This window comes from Calonectris borealis, chromosome 11 (genome assembly GCF_964195595.1).
Source record: "Calonectris borealis chromosome 11, bCalBor7.hap1.2, whole genome shotgun sequence".
NCBI classification, from domain to species: domain Eukaryota; kingdom Metazoa; phylum Chordata; class Aves; order Procellariiformes; family Procellariidae; genus Calonectris; species Calonectris borealis.
In genome coordinates, this window is record NC_134322.1 from 98,582 (window position 1) to 118,465 (window position 19,884).

At 42.7% G+C, this 19,884-nt stretch overlaps 2 protein-coding genes across 13 annotated transcripts in view; one reads left to right on the forward strand and one right to left on the reverse strand.

Annotated features, from left to right (window-relative positions):
• The first annotated feature begins 1,128 nt into the window (after window positions 1-1,128).
• Window positions 1,129-15,845, forward strand: TUBGCP4 (tubulin gamma complex component 4). Of its 3 annotated transcripts, XM_075159582.1 has the most exons (18): window positions 1,129-1,305; window positions 1,399-1,527; window positions 2,106-2,228; window positions 2,736-2,789; window positions 3,243-3,299; window positions 3,875-3,954; window positions 5,162-5,363; window positions 7,369-7,534; window positions 8,699-8,823; window positions 9,520-9,570; window positions 9,979-10,084; window positions 10,429-10,536; window positions 10,772-10,910; window positions 11,386-11,563; window positions 12,677-12,811; window positions 13,963-14,079; window positions 14,522-14,661; window positions 14,988-15,844. In XM_075159582.1, exons 1-18 carry the CDS (start codon window positions 1,228-1,230, stop codon window positions 14,998-15,000), a joined length of 2,001 nt encoding a protein of 666 aa, XP_075015683.1. In that variant the 5' UTR covers window positions 1,129-1,227; the 3' UTR covers window positions 15,001-15,844. The 3 variants fall into 3 exon arrangements, with proteins under 3 accessions (XP_075015683.1, XP_075015682.1, XP_075015681.1); XM_075159580.1 differs by lacking the exon at window positions 13,963-14,079 and having other exon boundaries at window positions 1,169-1,305; window positions 14,988-15,845; XM_075159581.1 differs by lacking the exons at window positions 13,963-14,079; window positions 14,522-14,661; window positions 14,988-15,844 and adding an exon at window positions 12,913-13,070 and having other exon boundaries at window positions 1,167-1,305.
• Window positions 15,846-17,152: 1,307 nt separating this feature from the next.
• The window catches only part of TP53BP1 (tumor protein p53 binding protein 1), a 29,877-nt gene continuing 27,145 nt past the window's right edge, over window positions 17,153-19,884 (reverse strand). For 6 of the 10 annotated variants that reach the window (XM_075159573.1, XM_075159568.1, XM_075159570.1 and 3 more), the window contains 3 exons: window positions 19,144-19,343; window positions 18,139-18,284; window positions 17,153-17,517 (listed from right to left, as the gene is read on the reverse strand). In XM_075159573.1, coding sequence (XP_075015674.1) covers window positions 17,306-17,517; window positions 18,139-18,284; window positions 19,144-19,343 — 558 coding nt within the window. In that variant the 3' untranslated portion in view covers window positions 17,153-17,305. Of the gene's footprint in view, window positions 17,518-18,138; window positions 18,285-18,878; window positions 18,969-19,143; window positions 19,344-19,884 lie in introns of those variants that run through there. The other 4 variants (XM_075159571.1, XM_075159569.1, XM_075159578.1 and 1 more) reach the window with 3 other exon arrangements.

Genomic DNA, 19,884 nt, shown 5'->3' on the forward strand with positions numbered 1-19,884 from the left:
TGGGATTGAACCAAAGCCTTTTACAAACAAGGGAAGGACTGCCACTAACTTCAGCACTGCATGATTGAAGCCAACAGTGCTAAGCCTCAAATACAGCTTCCTAAAAGCAGGAATGGCACATAGCTTTCCTGGCCCAATTGTATACTGCGATATTTATGTCAATGATCAACAACAAATGCCTAGCCCAATTCCTCAGTCTTTATTCAGACAATAGACGCTTTGCCAATATAAAGAGGATAGTTTTACTATACTGATACTTGATAGAACGATACTATTGGGGCTCCCAAGTTACACATAAAGATAGCTATAGAAAGCAAATGCACACGTGTCAGAGAGACTGTATTAAAAGAAGAAATCCTTTAGAAAATGAGGCAATGTACTAGGAATTTATTCATCCCGGTGAGAACATAACAGTTCTTCTTGCATTTCAGACCTCATTGTGACAAGCTGATCATGAACCAAATACGTTTAAAATGGAGAGTTAACAGACATGTTATATGATACTTAACAACACTAATTTCTTCTAAATGAAAAGTAAAAACGTGCATGAAGAAAAACACTGCCAAAAACAGGAAAAAGAAAATGAAAAGGAGATTGCTAAAAAAGTTTATTAGATGATTCCACGATTTTGAAAGTGGGCACTTTTGATTAAAAGACTACCTGGGTTAAAAGAGAAAGTGAAGGAAAGCAATATATAATAAATGGAGAAAGGTAAAACTGGCCTTGGTAAAACACTAACAGACAGTATGAGAAACTGATAAAGAAACCTGGTAAGAAATACCAAAACCAAAAATCAACCCAAAAGGCTGCGGATTTGCTGCTGTCCTGGAAGAGACCTTCCGGACCAGCGTTTGCCACCACAGCCACGCACATTACTCAACCATCCTCCTGCAGCAAGCAAACGCCAACGTGGCCCAAGAGCGGCGAGGGCGAGGGGCCAGGGCAAGGGCGAGGGGCCAGGGCGAGGGGCCAGGGCGCCCCTCACAACGCGGTCTGGTGCGGTCGGCCGCTCCCGGTGACTCTTCTAGCAACCCGGCGCGCCCGCCCTTGCGTGGCTCCGTTCCTCTCCGTGCCCGGTGAGGAACCGCCCTCCGCAGCGCAGCCGCCTCCAGTGCTCCCACGGGCCGAGTCGCCAGCCCCGGGCGCCGCTGGAGCCGCTGCGCAGCCCCGCCCTTCCCGGCGGTCCTTGCGCGCTTCCCAGCAGCCCGCGGGGCGCCGCGCCGCAGGATGATCCACGAGCTGCTGCTGGCGCTGAGCGGGTACCCGGGGGCGGCCTTCATCTGGAGCAAGCGCGGCGGCCTGCAGGTACGGCCCGGCCCGGCCCGGCCCGGCCTCCCCGCCCGGCCCCCGCCGGACCGCCCCGCCCCGCCCTGCCCTCACCGCTGCTTCCCCCCACAGGTGTCTCAGGAACTGCCGTTCCTGCATCCCAGCGAGACCAGCGTCCTGAACCGGCTCTGCCGCCTCGGCACCGACTACATCCGCTTCGCCGAGTTCGTGGAGCAGTACACGGGACACGTACAGCAGCAGGTGGGGCCGCCGCGCCGCTCCCTGTTTCCCGGGCAGAGCGCAGCGGCTGCCGGTCCGGCCAGGTTGCCCCGGATGCGCGGGGCCCCGCAGGGCATATCCGCGCTGGCACAAACAAATGCGCTTTCCCGAGCAGAGCTCCAGAAAGCTCTGTGCCATGCAAATAAGGGAGGGTGCAGAACAGCGAAAGATGGACCAAATGTAAAATATCGTTCTTGGGGAAGCATACTGTAATAATTTCTGGTCACTGCAGACTGGCCAGGGTTTGTGAACTGTACAGCATGCTCATCCCTATGTTGTAGTGAGTCCTCCTCATGGTTTGTGAAGAGCTTTGAGATCCAAGAGGCATGCGTAAGTACAAAGAAGCACTGAAGTTACCAGTGGTTCCCAGCACTTGCATATGTCCACAGAAGAGAGCTAAATATGGATCTGCCAAGTAACTCTCTGGGCACTTTCTGGTGGGCTAAGGTGCATTCCAACACGTGTGGACCACTGGCTGCTGATGTAATGCTGCACAAAAACTCCGTTACTCTTTAGACCTGCACTGGGCAGCTGATGTAGATTTTATGGTTTGGTTTCAGGACCATCATCCATCTCAGCAAAACCAGAGTGGATTACATGGCATTTATTTGCGAGCCTTCTGCACAGGTCTTGATTCAGTCCTGCAGCCATATCGACAGGCACTACTTGACCTAGAGCAAGAGGTAAAGGAGAGAGACTTGGAACAAGAGGCTGTCCTGCTGCTGACAGATTGTGGAAAGTTGTAATTTCTGCAATTAATATGCTAAGTAGTAGTAGCTAAAGAGGAGACAAGGTATTTTCCTTTCCACATCAGGGATGTCTTCCAAATTATTCCTGTGAGGTGCCATTGTAAAATGACTCTTTGTTCTAATAAGTATTAAATCCCCTCTACCTTCAATTCAGGAAGTGCCCCATCTGCCTCAGAGCCCAGTGCTGTTTCAGACTATTGTGACTTCTGTTTTCAGTTGTAAAGATTTTGATTAATCTCTGCTAGATTAGCAGCTGTCATGTCTTGGGTACTGTCACCATCCAGTGGTTGTTATAGCTTAAAACGGGACACAGCCTAAAACTATGTGAGGGGGGAAAAAAAGCTGTGGGAACTAAAGGTTTGGAATATAGAGCCAAACGTGCTTTTTTTACTTATCCATACCTTATTTTAATTTTCATTAATTGCTTTGTTGTTCTTACAGTTTCTGTCCGACCCGCATCTTTCCATCTCACATGTTAATTATTCCTTGGACCAGGTATGTTATGTTAATAAACAGGTAGTGCTCTTTGGTTACTCTTATCATTCCTTGAGTCTAATAAGAAAGTGGGTGGGATAAATAAGGGTCAGTCTGTCATGTCACGCCATTTCTTTTCAACGCCTCTACATTTGTAGTCCCTTAATCATGCTCAGAGGATCACTTACACTTTGACACAAAGCTTAGGTCCTCCACCTTGATCCTCGCATATTCCTCACTGCCTGTGTTTAGCCTGAACTGCAGCTGGAGTATAGTTACTTCATGCATCTTGTCCAGTAGAGGGAGGACATTCTTCCTAGAGATTTTCATGTCATGTTTCTAATTTGTGGGGAAAGCCAGATGATAGTTTCATTAAATTATTGTAATCAGCTGCTGTCCACACTTACTCAAGTATAGTTTTTCTCTCTCCCTTGCATAGCAACCTAATTCAGTATTTTGCTCCTTGTTCTGCAGTTTCAGTTACTCTTCCCCTCTGTGATGGTCATGGTCGAACAGATCAAGACTCAGAAGGTACAGTAAAATTGTAGCGAGTTTCGCTTAACAAGTTTTCTCTTCAGCTGATAAAGTTCTTTCTGCCCTCATCCCAGCCCTGTAATACTAGGAAAGAATGTGGTTTCAGTAATGGGTGCCCTATTCCTAGTACTACTGTAAGTGTTGAATAACTATTTTGCAAATCCATTTACACTGGATTTGACTTTTTCATTATCAGTATGATCTTTGATGACTTGCTTTTTATAATCACAATACATTTTATAGTACGAGATGCTGCTGGTTGGAATTTCTTCTTTTCTGAGTGTTTTCTCCCACTGTCACCTGAAAAAAAGAAGCCAGAAGCTAATGTTTTCAGAATCCAGAGATGCTTACTTTTTGTTAAGGGAAATTTTTGAGAGGAGCTTGGGTGTAGAGCCACACATAGAAGGCCTCTTTCTTCACTACATGGAGTATGTTACATCTTTCTTTCTGTAAGACTTGTGCAGCTTGTGGAGGCATTTTCTTGTTAGCTGAAAGTGTAGTGTTTAAATGTCTGAAAAGGTCAGTACAGATCCAAATAACAGACCTAGTCTAACCATGTTTTCTTTCTGCAGATTCATGGATGTCAGATATTGGAGACAGTCCACAAACATAGCTGTGGGGGGCTGCCTCCTGTCCGCAGTGCTCTTGAAAAGTATGCAGATACAGTAAAGCTATTATTTCATTCTTCTGTAGTAACTGGAGTTAGTGTCAAAGTGTTTATCTTGTGAAAACAGGACATGCAAAACAGGCTTGCATGATTATGGTGGTTTAACCTGGCAGGCAGCCAAATACCATGCAGCCGCTTGCTCACTCCCCCCGCCGGTGGGGCAGGGGGAGAAGCGGAACGGTGAGAGTGAGAAAAACTCGTGGGTTGAGATAAAGACAGTTTAATAGAACAGAAAAGGGAAAATAATAATGATAATGGTAGAATATACAAAATGAGTGATGCACAATGCAATTGCTCACCACTCACGCTGACCGATAACCAAGTAGCGATCGGTACTTCCTGCATCACGCCTACCCTTCATATACTGAGCATGACGTCACATGGTATGGAATACCCCATTAGACAGCCGGGCTGGCTGTCCTGATTATGTTCCCTCCCATCTTGTGTACCTAGCTCAGTCAGTAGGCACGGGAGCTGTCCTTGGACTAGGAGGGCACTTAACACACTGATGTTTTCAGTTGTTGCTATCAACATTCTCCTCATACTAAATCCAAAACACAGCACTAGGAAGAAATTTAACCCTATCCCAGCTGAAACCAGGACAATGATATAAAAGTAGGAGTTGCATGCGGGGAAAACTGTCACAGTCCCCATTATTTATCTAATACAGGCTTATGGCAGGAATTAAGGCTTTCTCCATACTCAGGACTTAGGGCTGAGGAAAGTTCAGACCCTATGTTTTTTCTTCTTTTGAGGTCTACATGAACTGTTTTGCATATGGTAGACCTGTTATTATTTTTTGATCCTTCAAAAGGATAAATGTGACTGGGTGAGCGTTGCTAGGTTTTATGTCCTTGGGGAGAAAGTCAGACTACTTAAAAGTAATTTATGTTTGTGCTGAAATGGTAATTGAAACAGCAGGACTGGGAAGCCACTGCAAACTTACTTACACTTCTGGTATACTAGCAGATCTCCGTGGAGAAGCCACATATTCAGAGGATATGTTAATTTAGTTTTGCAAGTGATTGGTCCACTTTTCTCTGTTTAAAACAAAAAAATTATAAAATTCCACATTAGCCATTTAGCACTTGCCGTGTTGCCTGGCTGACTAACTGGACTTTCCAGAATGATGTACAATGAGGTTTTGATTACTGCGTGCAAAGGCCCCACCGTCTGTTTCTCTTGACCTCAGGATTCTGGCTGTGTGTCATGGAGTCATGTATAAGCAGCTCTCTGCCTGGATGCTGCATGGATTGCTACTAGACCAACATGAAGAGTTCTTTATCAAACAGGGCCCCTCTTCTGGGAATGTCCCTAGCCAATCCGAAGAAGATGACGACGACCTAGGGATTGGGGGACTTACAGGAAAACAGTTACGAGAACTGCAGGACCTGGTAAGATTGCGAGTCGTAGCTTGGCATCCTTCAGTCCTCAGGGAACTAAAGGAAGAAATGTGTTGTCTTCTGCTTCAGTGCAAGCTATGCTAGACTGGACATATATTGAGACCTGGTAGGATGGCAAATCAGCAGAATATTGTAATAGGTTGCAGCTAGGCATAAAGGACAGAGATAACATCATTTGGCACAGTTGGATACTCTTGGGGCAGAAAGCCCTATGGATGGAATCTGTGTAGATGCCGATGTCAAGTAATTGGAACTGCTGTACTCACCCTGCTCTTGACTGACTCTTTTCTGATTCCTTACAGTCAACACTGTGATCTACTCAACATAGGCGTTGGTGGTAGTGTGAGCAATTGCAAGGGAAAGAGTGTGGGGAGCTTGAGTGTTGATTTGTACCCTTTCTGTTGGCAGCTGGGTCAGGTACCTTTCTTGGACAAGGTTGTTGTGCAAATGTTACCTAACAGGGTAAGACTACCGACATTACTGAGGAAAAATGTGCTATGCGAGAGTCAAGAAGCTGCTAAGAACACGTCCAGGGTGCTAAGTTAAGCAAGGGAGCAACCTGCCAGTATACTGGTGAAATGTGGTAACTCCTCATGTAGATGGCATACCATTAGAGTGCCCTTGTGCAAAACGGCTTTCTCAATGGAGTAATCTTCCACACATCTGAATAGTGTTTGCATCAGGGACCAGTGAGGAGCAACTGCAACTCTAAATACACACTCTAGTTTACTGTGAGAAAACATTTCATGGGCACCCATGGTGTTAGTGCGCTGCATGTAACTTGGCTGTGAACACACAGAAGATTCACCGCCAAAACACCCTGCGTTGCATACTAATTAAGTGCCCTGTACAAACAGTCTCTGCTGAGGACAGACTACACACAGGCAAAAACAAGGGAAAACTTTAAAAGGCAGTTAATGAAAAATCTATTATTTCACTATATTGGATATAGGAAGGATGCGAAAATTAATGAGTCTTCTAGATCCATGGTGGAAAATCTAGGCATTAAGATGATACCAAGAGAGCCTAATTAACTTTTTTCTAGTATTATTGACTAACAGTATTGGCAATTCTTGAGTCAGAGAGTAAAATAAGAAATCCTGAGTGTTGATGGGATAGACTGATAAAATACTTGGGTATTTCCTCATCTAAGTGCGTCAGAAGAATCTTAAGAAAAGAATTGCCAAGCTGTTAACGTCGGTATACAAACTTGTACTGAACTTTGCTATTAAAATGAAGAATTCTGCAGAATTCTTCGAACGTTCTCAAAAATTTGTTAGCACGGTGTTTTTTGGATAATGGACTAATGAACCTAATTCCCCAATAACAAGAAAGCCAAATGAAAGAATCAGTATTGCTTCTCTGAAGGAAAATCTTTCCTCTGTACTTGGAGTTCTTTATTAATACATTCAGAAAAAAGTTAATAACTTGCTGTATTGTTTTAAACACCTTTCGCAGGAACTGAGAAAATTGCCTAATTTATGCTAGCAAGCCTTCAGATCTTTAACCTATTTGCTCACTAGTGGAGGTGTTTACATTTGGCCTGTATCACAAGTGTTCTAGTGTGTTAAAATATATAGGAATGGGTGTAGGAGAGGATTATTTTTGGTAATGCTAATTAACATTGTTATGGCTGCAAAAAACCTCATGTAATGCAGTTGCAACAAAAATTCCTTTTGCTGATGTAACGTTATCCTTTGGGAGAGCCAATTTGCTGCTATTCCACAAAGGTTTAGTTTCTCCTTTTCCCGCTTCTGCTCCCCTCTCTGATGAAAGCAACATCTTCTCTAGGGAGATAGGCTAGTGTACCAGAAGTATAAAGAAGTTTTGCAGGCTTACTTAAATGATGCAAATCAGGTGTGCTACCTTTCTGCTTACTTCCAATGTACTTGGATTCCCCCTCTCACACACACCCCCCCCCCCCTTTATACACCTTTTCTGTCTGGTTTTCTCACACTTTTTTTGCTTGATTTCTTTTTCCCGGGGTCTTTGACAGCGCTTGATTGAGGAGGAGAACATGTTAGCTCCATCTCTAAAACAGTTTTCTCTGCGAGTAGAAATGCTGCCTTCATACATTCCTGTGCGGGTTGCTGAGAAAATCCTCTTTGTGGGAGAATCTGTACAGATGTTTGAGAATCAAAATGTCAACCTGACTAGAAAAGGTAAGGAACATCTTTCTTGCGGCCTTTGCTCAGTTATGAGTGACTGGCAAGTATCTTCCAAAATGCTGTCTTAATAAATTCTTCAAGAGTCATTGACTGTTGGCTGATAGTCTTCAGAACTTATGGATGGTTGTACCAGGACAGAGCAGTGGTCCCAGTGTTCTGCTTCTGATTGATTCTAAGGGAGCAGTACAAGAACAGGATGAGTAAATAATAATACTTTCCAAACATAGTCTCAAAGTTTCCAGCAACAAGTCACCATGTGATTTGCTCTGGATAAATAAAGCGATTGCAAAGGTTGTGTTTTCTTTTCAGTTTGCATCCCTGTCCCTGAAGGGTGCAGAGAGACACAAGGGCACATTTTGCTCTTGAGTGTGTATGTTGCAGAATGATGTAATAGGATTAAACACATCCATAAACGTAAGAGATTCATTGCAAGGTGGTCCCAAAGGTTGCTGTGGAAGACTAATGATCAAGATGGAGCCTTTAAGACAGCAAGATAGAGACAATTCCAGCTGATGGTTCTCTTTGAGAGCCTGATAAGTTTACATTGGAGATGGTTTTGGAAATATATTCCTGCACCAACTGGGGAGGAGTGCTGTGAGGGCTCTGTCTTGAGCTTGTCTATGCAGAAGTACTCAAATGACTTGAGCGACGTTGTAGAGAACAAAGGACCAATTAAATTGGACTGCTTTCTTGCCTTAGGAGAAGCACCTTAGGAGGTGAAAAGAAATAGGTCTTCTAGCTTAGTTGGTTTAAAAAAAAAAATCTCCAAGTTCAAGCAGTAGGACAGATCTGAAAGGGGCGGGGGTAGGAGAGAACCAAACTAACTGGTTAATGTGGCAGAAAAGTTGTGGGTTCAAAGATCTAGCTCAGTCCTAGGAAAAGGGCTGTTAGTGGCAATCATTTACATAGAAAATAGTTCGGGTTTTTACTGATACCACAGCACTGCTATGTCAAGTGTCTATACTGTAACTGTACTTGCAATAGTAATCTTGTACCTTGGTACTTGCACTTGATGCCTCCTCAACTTCACATTCCTCGCCAGACCTGAGGTGGTGCTGCCTGGACAGCCGTTCTGCCCCACTGTGCTGGAAGGGGTCTGCACTTCTCCAAATGATATCCCTTTTTATTGTCCAAAACACTTTTCTCATTGCTGCACAGGCTCCATCCTAAAAAACCAGGAGGACACTTTTGCAGCAGAGCTACATCGACTCAAGCAGCAACCGCTCTTTAGTTTGGTGGACTTTGAATCAGTGGTTGATTGGATACGGAGCACTGTTGCTGAGGTAAGGATCCTAGGAAGGATAACTACTATACAGGCTGAGGAGTTCTTCAGTTTTGTGAATGACTGGGAGAAGAAGGGGGGTCTTTTAGAATCAGTGATTGAATAAGCATGTGAACGCTGCAGGTAGCTTTCACATTCTTATGGGGCTCAGAGCTTCATGTTACCCCAACTTTTGCTGACAAAAGGACATTAACAAATACTATTCATTCTCATGGGGGAAAGAAGGGAAATTTTTTTTTTTTAATTTCACTTGCAATGACTTCAGAACTTTTCATCATGCTTTCAGCATAATAGATGGCGTCTCACTGGACAAATTCTTTGCTTTGGCAATTTTTAATCTTTTTTTTAATCTGGGGCAGGGAAGGAAACCTGAGAAGATGGGGAGGTTAGAGAAGCGAGAACAAAGCTAGGGTGGAACTGATTTCATAAGAATTTGCTTATTTTTTGTCATGGGTCTTCATGTTTCTTGGGCAGAGTTTCTTGCTGGTATACATCAAGAGTGTTCTAACTAGTAGCATGGGCTGCCTACACACAGTATTCTTAGTGTGTTCTCTTGTGCTTTATATAGCATTTTATATAGGTGCTTTTTTGTATGCATCACAAGTATTTTAAGACAGCTACTGTTCTCACTGAATGGGTTTAGATAAATCTAAGGGGAGGTTTCTTTTGTTTTGTTTGTTTTTTGTTTCCTCACTAGCATCTTTGGAAACTGATGGTGGAGGAATCAGATTTACTAGGACAACTGAAGGTAATGTAACCGCTAGCTTGTTTTTGCTAAAGCAGCTTAAATTTTTTTTTTCTTTCTTTGTTTTTTAACGGCTCTTTCCCATTAAATACTTCACTGTCTTAGATTCTGCGCTTTCTTTTTTAGGTAAAGCTGTTTTAATTTTCCAGGTCTCAAGAATGAGCACAGAGTGATAGAACTTGATCAGAGACAGAGTTAGAGGGGTATGTGTATGTGGTTTTGTGGTTTGCATCTTGAAGCAAAGGCAGCGTAGACTTTTTGAGCACTGGATGAAATTCATAGCTCTCCAGCTGTGTTTCGAAATGGCAGAAGTTGTCCAAGCAATAATAAAAATGGATGCTACCAGCTAGGATGCTTAAAATTTCTGCTCAGTGTTTGATACGCTTATATATAAAAAAATTATCTTCACAGATTATAAAAGACTTTTACCTTTTGGGAAGAGGTGAGCTGTTTCAGGCCTTCATTGACACTGCACAGCAGATGTTAAAAACACCGCCTACAGCTGTAACTGAACACGGTGAGTGTTGTTTATTCACTTCCAAACTGTCCTCACTGTGGTATAGCAGGAAAATGGTTAGCCGTGTCCAGTACAGAAGGGCTTTATCTTACCCTCTAGTGTCGTCGTTAGTTTTGAAAGAACAGCACTCGTGAATTAGAATGTCTCACAGAGTGGGTGAAAATAACATTTCAGAAACTTTCAGATGGTAGGTTTCTCTCCATATTTGAAACTGGAATTAAATGAAAATAGTGGAAATAGCATGTCAGTGTTGTGTTTTATGGCCGAGCATAATTAATCAATGGGTGCAAAATTAGCAGCATTAGCTGTATCATCTTGTGTTGATATCTGTGCTCTCTTGTCAGATGTCAACGTTGCATTTCAGCAGTCTGCTCATAAGGTACTGTTAGATGATGACAACCTTCTTCCTCTGCTTCACTTAACCATTGAGTATCATGGAAAGGAGCATAAAGGTATCTACTTGTATCTTTAGTAGTGAGTTAAGAGGGGAGATGATGACCTTGTTTTGAACTCCTATTACTTACCCTTCTCTGAAGTTAAAGAAATACTAATTTTGTTCCCTTTGCAGCCCTATGTGATGGCCTAGCCTGCTTTGGCTCTTCTTGTTCTGTTCTTTCCCCTTTTCTTCCTTGCCATAGTTGTCTTGACTGAGAAGACGACTTAATTCAGCACCTCATTTGTTTTCAGATACTTCTCAGACTCGTGAAGGGCCTTCCCGGGAGTTATCTCCACGTGAAGCCCCCGCATCTGGATGGGCAGCTCTGGGCCTTTCTTACAAAGTTCAATGGCCACTGCACATTCTCTTTACTCCTGCTGTGCTGGAGAAGTAAGTACTCGGTATGGTCTTTGTATGTGCATCTATAGATTCCCTGATCTCAGGCACTCACGAATATGTTGGGTTTGTTTTCCTCTCTATGGAGAGAAAGGTAGAGCTGTAATACTTTAGCTTGCTCCTTGAACCTTAAAAATTACTCTTTCCACTTATTCATATTGAGGGTACTTCTTGTAATAACAGTAAGACCTGCAAGATCCTGACAGATCTGCACTATTTTATGAACAGTGTACTTTGATAAAACATTGTCAGCTCTTCCCTCCTTATGGTGAAATTAACTTTGTATTTTTTAGGTCAGTAACCAATGCAAGCAGAAATCTGTTACTCTGAGATGGGCCATCACCTGACCTACCTTGTCTGTTGGCAGGCAGCCACCTCCTGTTTCTTTTTCCAGTCTTGCATTGCTATGTTCTCCAGCACCTACACCCAAGGAAGATTTTAATCTTAATTCTGTATTTTTTGACTGTAGGTACAATGTTGTGTTCAAATACCTGCTGAGTGTGCGACGAGTCCAGGCTGAGCTACAGCACTGCTGGGCTCTCCAGATGCAACGCAAACACCTGAAATCTAACAGAACTGATGCCATCAAGTGGCGTCTGAGGGATCACATGGCTTTCCTTGTGGACAATCTTCAGTATTATCTGCAGGTCAGAATTATAGAGAAAGATAAACTGTATCAGTTAATCAGGAACGGCCAGAAATTCATGGAGGGAGCACTGAAGTCCTGTCTCTCAGCGCTCAGATTCTTTGTACCTTAAGGAAATCAGGATTTCCTTTGGAACAAGTCTAGAACTTAGTCTCTGAGTTCCCAAACTTAGTGTGACAATTATAAAGTTTTTTGGACTTTTGAATCAGTGAGTCTTACTGGAAATGCAGGAGTTTTCGCTCTCTAGTGCTACTAAGGATTTGTGAGAAGCCATAGTCATCTCTGAAGTAGCATCATTAAGATACCATCCTGGCTTCTTCCCTTGCCCCCTTAAGTGAGCTCCAGTTTGACTTAAGTGACCAGTTGTTGTTTTGGTTTTTTGTTGGTTTTGTTTTTTTTTTTAAGAATTGAAAGAAGCCATATTCTAACCATTGGAAGTAAAAAAGCGACTCTTGAAATGTAAACACCAGTTACTAGTAGCATGATTTTGTGAGAATTACATGTAATTTTGATAATAGCCATAACAGCTGAATTGAGGGGGCCTGGCTTCCTAGATTCTCCAGAGTAATCTGGCTGAGCTTTTGCACTGCGGCCTTTGCCCTGAGATTCCAGATAGAATCATAGAATCATCATAGAATAGTTTGGATTCGAAGGGACCTTTAAAGGTCATCTAGTCCAACCCTCCTGCTGTGGGCAGGGACATCTTCAACTAGATGAGGTTGCTCAGAGCCCCGTCCAACCTGACCTTGAATGTGTCCAGCGATGGGAACTAGATAGTATCTCCCAGTATAAAAGTCAGAGATTACCACAATCAAATACCTTTGTTTACATGCTAGCTATATACTTTTTCAATAGTTAATCTTAAAGCAAGTGACCATTTCCCTTTGTACTGAGATGATACTTAGGCATCAAAAATTGTCGTCCCCCCCCCCCCCCCCATTATGTACTACTGTTGTATGTAATTCCCCATTCAGAAGGCAGAGAGAAGGTGATCCTCAGCCTCTAAGGTAAAAGTAGCAATAAGGAGAGTACGTTTCTTACACAAAACTTCTGGCTGGTCTGAAGTACTCCCATTCCTCAAGATACTAATGGGATTTCTTTACATATCCATTAGGTGGATGTACTGGAATCTCAGTTCTCACAGCTTCTGCAGCAGATAAATGCCACACGAGATTTTGAGAGTATACGATTGGCTCATGATCATTTCTTAAGTAATCTGTTGGCTCAGTCTTTCATCCTCCTAAAACCTGTAAGTAGGTTTTGTTTTCACCTTTTTCTACAAATTCTCCAACTGCCCTAAGAAACACACCTTTTGTGAACAGATATGACAAACCATCTCTTTTAAAACAGATCAGTGATAATCTCCTGCAGAGCACAGACTACAATTCTACGAATAAAGCAGGTATAAACTAGAACAGATAATTGAATTAAGATCACTTAATTTACAGTTGGTGAGCGTGGATGCTGCATTCCTGGCAATTTTAAATCAAGATTATTCCAGTGTTCAGTTAGCCTTATTAACCTAAATTTTGCTGCTATATTTTTCTAACAGGCAGTTTTATTAAAGAAGTACTAATTAGCATAGTGTGGGAACTGTATTCCTGAGGGACTCATTCTGAAATGCATTAGATTAGGAAAAATTCCCTCTCTTACTTATACTTTAGAGGATAAAAATAGTTGAGATATTCCTGAGTGGACTTCAAGGGTGTCTTTTATTGTTTTAGTCAAAAATATGTTACAGTGTTGCCAGTATTTTTATTAAACATGTACCCTTACAAAAACAGTCCCGAAGAAGGTTGGTATCAGTGAAACACAGTGATACCCCAGGCCTTGTCTGTTTTATTATTTTGCTCAGTCTATGAGGCTATAGCATAAAGGTGGCAGAATACTAATTACCCAGTCTGAAACTTTCTAAGTGTTCCAGTAGTTATGTTTGTGAGGCATTTTGGCTTTCTTGACACTCTTGAATGCAAGTTACCTTGACCAACTGATACAAAAGAAATTCCAAGTTTTGTGAACAGTGAAACCGAGGCCTGGAACCACAGCTCTTGCTGTTCTTTATTCTTCCTTCTCAATCCTGAAGCTGCAATGATGGCCTGCTGGTTGGATAGGGAAGCCAATGTTCAACTTCTGTGCCTAAAGGGATGGCTCATGCCAATTGCTTTTTTCCCAGTAATGTCTGCAAAAGGTTGGGGGTGGGGGAAGAAAGATGCAGCGTAACATTTAAGTCCTTTTTCCATAGACAACCTTACAAAAAATGCTACAGGTGCTTCAACATCTTTCTTACCGATTGAAAAACATGGTATCAGCAACGTCTTGATTATGAATGCTGCAACTTTTCAGGTACTAAGAATAGCTACTCCGTTTAAACTACTATCTTGTACTTTTTATCCCATGCAGGTTTTCCACTGCTTAAATGAAATTCTGGATCTTTGTCATAGTTTTTGTTCTCTGGTCAGTCAGAATCTGGGCCCATTAGATGAACGGGGAGCTGCACAACTCAGTATTTTGGTGAAGGTGAATCTATGTTTATATGGACTTGTTCTTCTCCTATGCAAACATTTGCCTAAGCAGTCATCTTGGCTTTAACAGCTGTAGAACAGGAGTGAGATTAAGCTGAGTCTTTCTATATGAGCGCTTGCAATGATTTTAATTAATCAACTGTTCCTGAGTCGAAAATTCTATGTGCACAGAGAGGAGGAATGTGGGCAGATATGCAGAAATTACCCTATTGGAATAGAAAGGAGGTGGATATCAGCCTGTGCCTCTACTCCTCCTTTTGGATACCTAACACCAAATAATTCTTGTGGCTGACAGCTTACCTTATACTGGACCACAAGCATCACTTCTCTTGCAGTAATTCTTTTCTTCAAGCTGTTAAGAGATTGTTTTGGCAGGAACAGAGATGAAAGGCGTTCTTTCTTGAGAGTGCCCAGAACTGACTTCTTCTAATTTGCAGGGATTCAGTCGTCAGTCATCACTTCTCTTCAAGATTCTCTCTAGTGTTCGCAACCATCAGATAAACTCTGACTTAGCTCAACTGCTGCTACGCTTGGATTATAACAAATACTACACTCAGGCTGGAGGAACCTTGGGCAGGTAGGAATATCTTCAGGGTTGCTTGTAGCATTATCCTGAGGTACTTGAAGTACAAAGTGATGTAAATGATCAGAAGTAATTTTTATTGATTGTGTAAGCCAAAATAATTAGAAGCAAAGTATTGTTAAGTACTATGACAGAAAAGTAACAAACCAGCATGAGTTAATTTTTGGTTTTTATATTTTTGGTTTGTTTTCTCCCCTTCAAGTTTGTTTTGGCATGAAGTTGAACTAGCTGCTGGCTCATACTGGCTGAAAAATGCTGATGTGGGTTGATAAAGGGAGTTCCTTTCAACATGTAGTTAATATTGTACCCTTCTCTTGCAGTTTTGGGGTTTAAGCACTAAGACCTTTTCTTCAGGCTGTGACCAACAACGCATCAAGCAGTGGAGACTGGTGCTCTTGGAGAGTTTGCACTCAACTGAATTTTTCTTTGTAGCTGGCTCTTGCCTGGCAAACCCCTGTTTCAGAAGGAATTGCCAGGAAGTGCCACTTACGTGAGGCTGCCCAGTGATTGCAGAAAGCTACTCCATTTTTTCTGAACTAGTAAAAACGTGCTTTCTGCAGCTCTGCATATACTTATAAATGCTTCTCAGGAGGCAGTCCTTGCCTCTTCAGAAAGTGAAAAAGCAACAAGAATTATGATGTCTTGACTCTTCAGCTGGACTATGATGCTTTGCAAGTTGGAGTATGGAGGAAGTAGTCTATTGTTCTTGACTATGAATGAAGTTTTGGCTGTATTCAGAAGTTCCTCTTGTGCAGTAAACTGATTTACAGTACACAATGTCTGTTAATCAAATACATGCCTCCAGGTAAATGAAACAGCTGCAATAGCAGTTTGAGGTAAAGGGGGAGGGAAGATGGAATAGATTTGAAGAATCTCTTCTCATACAGATATGTAGCGTATCTGTATAGGTAAAGGAGCCACTAGTGATGTCACATGCTTTTTCAATAAAACTTGATACATTTTGTGTGCTAAAATTACACGCAACCAGACAGAAGTAGGAGCTTTGCCCTGTTCAAAGTACAAAGCTCCCTCTGCTGGCAGAAATGTGTGCTAGAACTAAAACTAAGAAGCTTAACTAGGATGCCAGCTCTAAATGTACTGTTTTCATTCAAGCCTATTTAGAATGCTACTAGTGACTACCCTACTGAGCCAAAATAAAACGATCTTGTCATGCAATTATGTGGAATGTTGTCAATGTCTGCACCCAAGTGCAAAGGGACTAGAGTGGCACAGCATCCTATTGCAATGAAAAGCAGTATGTGGCAGGAACTTCTTGCATGTTACTAAGATTTCCTAGCTTTGTGATAACAAACAGACTATTCTGCTGTAAGTCCATTTGGATGAGTGGCAGGAGATAGCCCTCCAGTCCATTACTAGGGTGTAGTATCAGGTTTCCCAGTTTTGAACACAAAGGCTGCCAGGAAACCAGCCTTCCCCTCAAAGGGTTGGTATTTTCACAGTATATGAAGCTGCAGCTCTCGAGAAAGTTATGTGTCCTTGCAGGAAAAAATCCTCTCTGCTCACTCAGAAAGATGCAGTAAGAACAGACAGCACGTATAAGGCATGGCATCTTCAATGCACAACAGCTGTTTGTGGTAAGACTGTGCCTGATGCAAAGTTTAAAATCCTGTGACCATGAAAAAAAACTAGGAAACTGGAGAAAGGATGTTGAAGTTTGGATGTGGGATTTACAGAGCAACACAGTCAGAAGGTGACTGAGCTAGGAAGTGATAGGGGAAAAAAATATGCATAAAAAAAACCTTACACTTTTGAAGCAGGGGACTAAAGACTCTGAGGCTGGATGGAGGTCTAGGTATACCTCAGCCTATAGCATTGTTAGAGCAAAGAGCTGTGGGAACTTGGCTGTTGCCTTTATGCCAGTTGACTGCTAAGATAAAGTGCCTGGCTGTGAACACAGCAGCTCAGAAGCAGATGATCTACCCCATCACCATTTAAACAAAGATACACAGCACTTACATACTCTTTGCACCTCAGTGTCCCAGCAGTTTAATTGTCCTAGGTCCCTGTGTCTGTATCTCCACTCAGGTAGTGCCAGTGTGCACTGAGGCAGGTTAATACCTATATAGTCGTAACAGGAAAAAAAAGAGAGGTAGCCAAAACAAAATGGCACTTTGTCCTAGAAATTCTTACCAGTCACTTCAGCAACATCTTGATGAAATTCATGGAAAATAACAGCAGCAAGCTGGAGGAGTACACAACGTGCTATTCTTTCAACAAACAGAAGTGCTGCTGCTGCTGTCCTGAACTTGGTCATAGGGTATTCACTTCTGTAAGTACAGGCTGCCAGCTGTGAATGCCTTTCCCTTCCTTTATAGTTGACTTTGTGTTGAGGTCAGCCTTTACTGAAAGTAGAACATTAGTGCTATTCAGCTCAGGGAAATGTAAGCATTTCTTTTCTCTGTGCCCTCCTTCTCTGGAGGCACAGCCCTGGAATAAGTTTAGATAAATGAGGAGTCCCAGCAGCTACCACAAGAGATTGAACATTTATTTCATCCTAAAAGTCCAGCAGATAAAACTATATACAGTAATCCATGCACACTGTCCAATTACACAAACATTTAAAACCTGATTAAAACACAGTCTGCACAACAGTGGGACAGCAGGGCAAAGTTTTAATTTAGTGGGGGACATAGTCATGTTTATATTTTGGATGCTTGTTGTAGCCTACTCTCTCCCCAGCAATAAGGCTCTGGATCACCCACTCTTGTGAGACAACAGGCAGCCGTAAAGCTTCTGCACACTTCAAGACACCAGCTGGGCAGGAAAAATCAGTCACCACCACGTCATAAACACCCAAAGCAATATCTGCACAGGAGGAAAGACAGGCATCTGTCAGGTGGAAGAAAAAAAAAAAGGATCGTCTCTGCAGCAGCAGATCAGTGTGTTTTACCACTATGAATCTCTCTTCCATGTCCTCTCATTCCTAGCCAGTGAATTCTCTTTGTAAAAGTTGAGATATCCTCTACAGCAACACTGCACCTTTCAAGTAAAAGATTCCCTCTAGTCCAGATAGGAATTAACAGAAAACCAGTAGCCAGCATTACAGGCAGGACTAGGTAACCATGAGTCCTGACCTCAGGCTGTGAGTACTAGGGCCTACATCCCATATGGAGAGGGAGAGACAGTTGAGTTCAGAAGGACAAGGAAGCACAATTTTAGTGGCCTACAGAAGGTCCAGGAGCAACTCTTGCCTATTTCTCCCTTTCAACATAGGCTGGAAGCTGACGGCTTGTGTCCTGAATTGCTGCAGCACCTCCTTCTCTGGAAGGTAAGTCTTCTGGATGTAATCTGCTAGATTACAATCGAGCAGAGAGCTAGTGTCTGCACTTGGCCTTCCTTTACGCTTATAGACAACCTTGTAAGCCATCCTAAATGATTTTAAACCATACTAGAGACCACAGTGGCATGGGATTCCCAACTACCAGGCCTGAGAAACCGGCCAATGAGTACCTTTATTGTGAGCATCTGAGTAATGCTGTTTAACAGATGCTGCTCCCCCCGTCATGAGGATTTCGGACCACAGATCTAGGAAGTTCTGCTGCTGGTCTGACACCAGGAGAACCTTCAGGTTATGGAATGGGTTTTCTCGTGGGTGCCTATAGAATAAAGAAGAGAAATGCAGACTGTTAAGAATATCCAGTAGTCTGAGACTTTATTTGAGGACCATTATCTACTCCTTCTGGTCACCTGACTGGCTCCCATATTGGTTCTTTGAATATCTTGCATACAATGACCTGCTCTCTTACCACCCCTCCTGAAACACTTGGAACAATTATCCTCTGCTTACAGATAGTAAAACAGAGCTAAACAACATTGGTGGGGTGTGTGTGCAGCAGTCTAAACCCAAAGTTAGGCTAAGCTCCTCCTTAATCCTGAACCACCCTTTCTGCGCGTATCCAAAATGCCTCCGCTTTGACAGGGCTGAGCAGGCAGGCATCAGTCTCCTGCCCAAAAGCCCACAGAGATTTACAAACTGCTTTTGTGTGCCCCTCACCTTGCCTGAGGAGTCTGACCTGACAATTGCTCTCTCAGAACAGACCTACTGGACTAGACTCCATAGAAAATGCAGAAGCTGGCTTCAAAATGTACCAAAGGAAAAGGAAATTGCAGTAGTATTGCTTTCCTTTAACCATTTCTGAGCAATCAGAGACGTCAGCCAAGTGTGTGGGAAGCCTTGCCTGAATTCAGTCTTCCTCATGAGGAGACCGACATCTTTCTTACTTCCCAGGAGATTCTTTTTCTGTATATGGCACCCAAATGTACCTTGGCATTAGAGGTCACTGTAAATCCAAGGAAAGAGATAAAAGTGCTGTTCTTACATGGAAGGGAAAGCATGGGGAGCAGTCCTAGGGACACCTCCAGTACTTGTAGTATTCAAGAGCCTCCCAAGCATAACAACTCTCTCTGATTACATCCTCGGTCTGTGGACTCAGATCATGGTTATCTGGCACTTACCATTCTAGCAATTTTTGCTCCTGGAGGCTGTAACCAGCTGGCAAAAGGTAATTCCGATAATTTTGAAGCTGGTTAGCATGACAGCTATCATGGACCCAGATATGAGATACACAAGGGATCCCTCTGGCAAGGCACAGCAAGTATTTCCGAGTTCGACAATGCTGGTCCGCAATCAAAAGACACTGATATGCTGCATTACACTTCAGGGGAGATAAAAAGACACGTAAACAGGAGACAGTGCTTGCAAAAAAACCCAGAAGTTATCCTGCTGCTAAACGTTTTAAAGAAGAAAACAATTGAAACCCTGATTTTTACAGCCATATTATGTGAAAGGTGAATTAGATAAACAGATTCTGAAATCAGGAGTACCTATAATAATCACCTATTCTAAGCTATGCAGTTCACGGGCAAAAACTTTGCCTCTTCTAGTTCAGACAAAGGATAAGATTAATCTTTTAGTTTGAGACTCAGTAAGTCACTTAGAGAAGACTCTGCATCCTCAGCTGAGAACAATTTATCCTCTCTATTAAAAATCTAAGTTTAAGTAAAAGTGACACTAAATTAAATTAGTTGTCCAAGTAGATCTGGTAAGTGAAGAGTGAAGAGCTCCACCTCTAAGTGTTCTGAGGCACAGACTTGTGGTGAGACCACATCTGGAGTACTGCATCCACTCCTAGGTTCCACAGTACAGCAAAATCACAAGACACACTGGAGCAGGCCCAGCCAAGGGCCACTAAGATA

Bases quoted from the DNA above. Each gene is read 5' to 3' on its own strand.
- TUBGCP4 (XM_075159582.1), top strand. From the start codon at position 1,228: ATGATCCACGAGCTGCTGCTGGCGCTGAGCGGGTACCCGGGGGCGGCC. The intron at 3,300-3,874 runs GTACAGTAAAAT...TTCTTTCTGCAG, and splicing joins AACAGATCAAGACTCAGAAG to ATTCATGGATGTCAGATATT. The intron at 3,955-5,161 runs GTATGCAGATAC...TCTTGACCTCAG, and splicing joins GTCCGCAGTGCTCTTGAAAA to GATTCTGGCTGTGTGTCATG.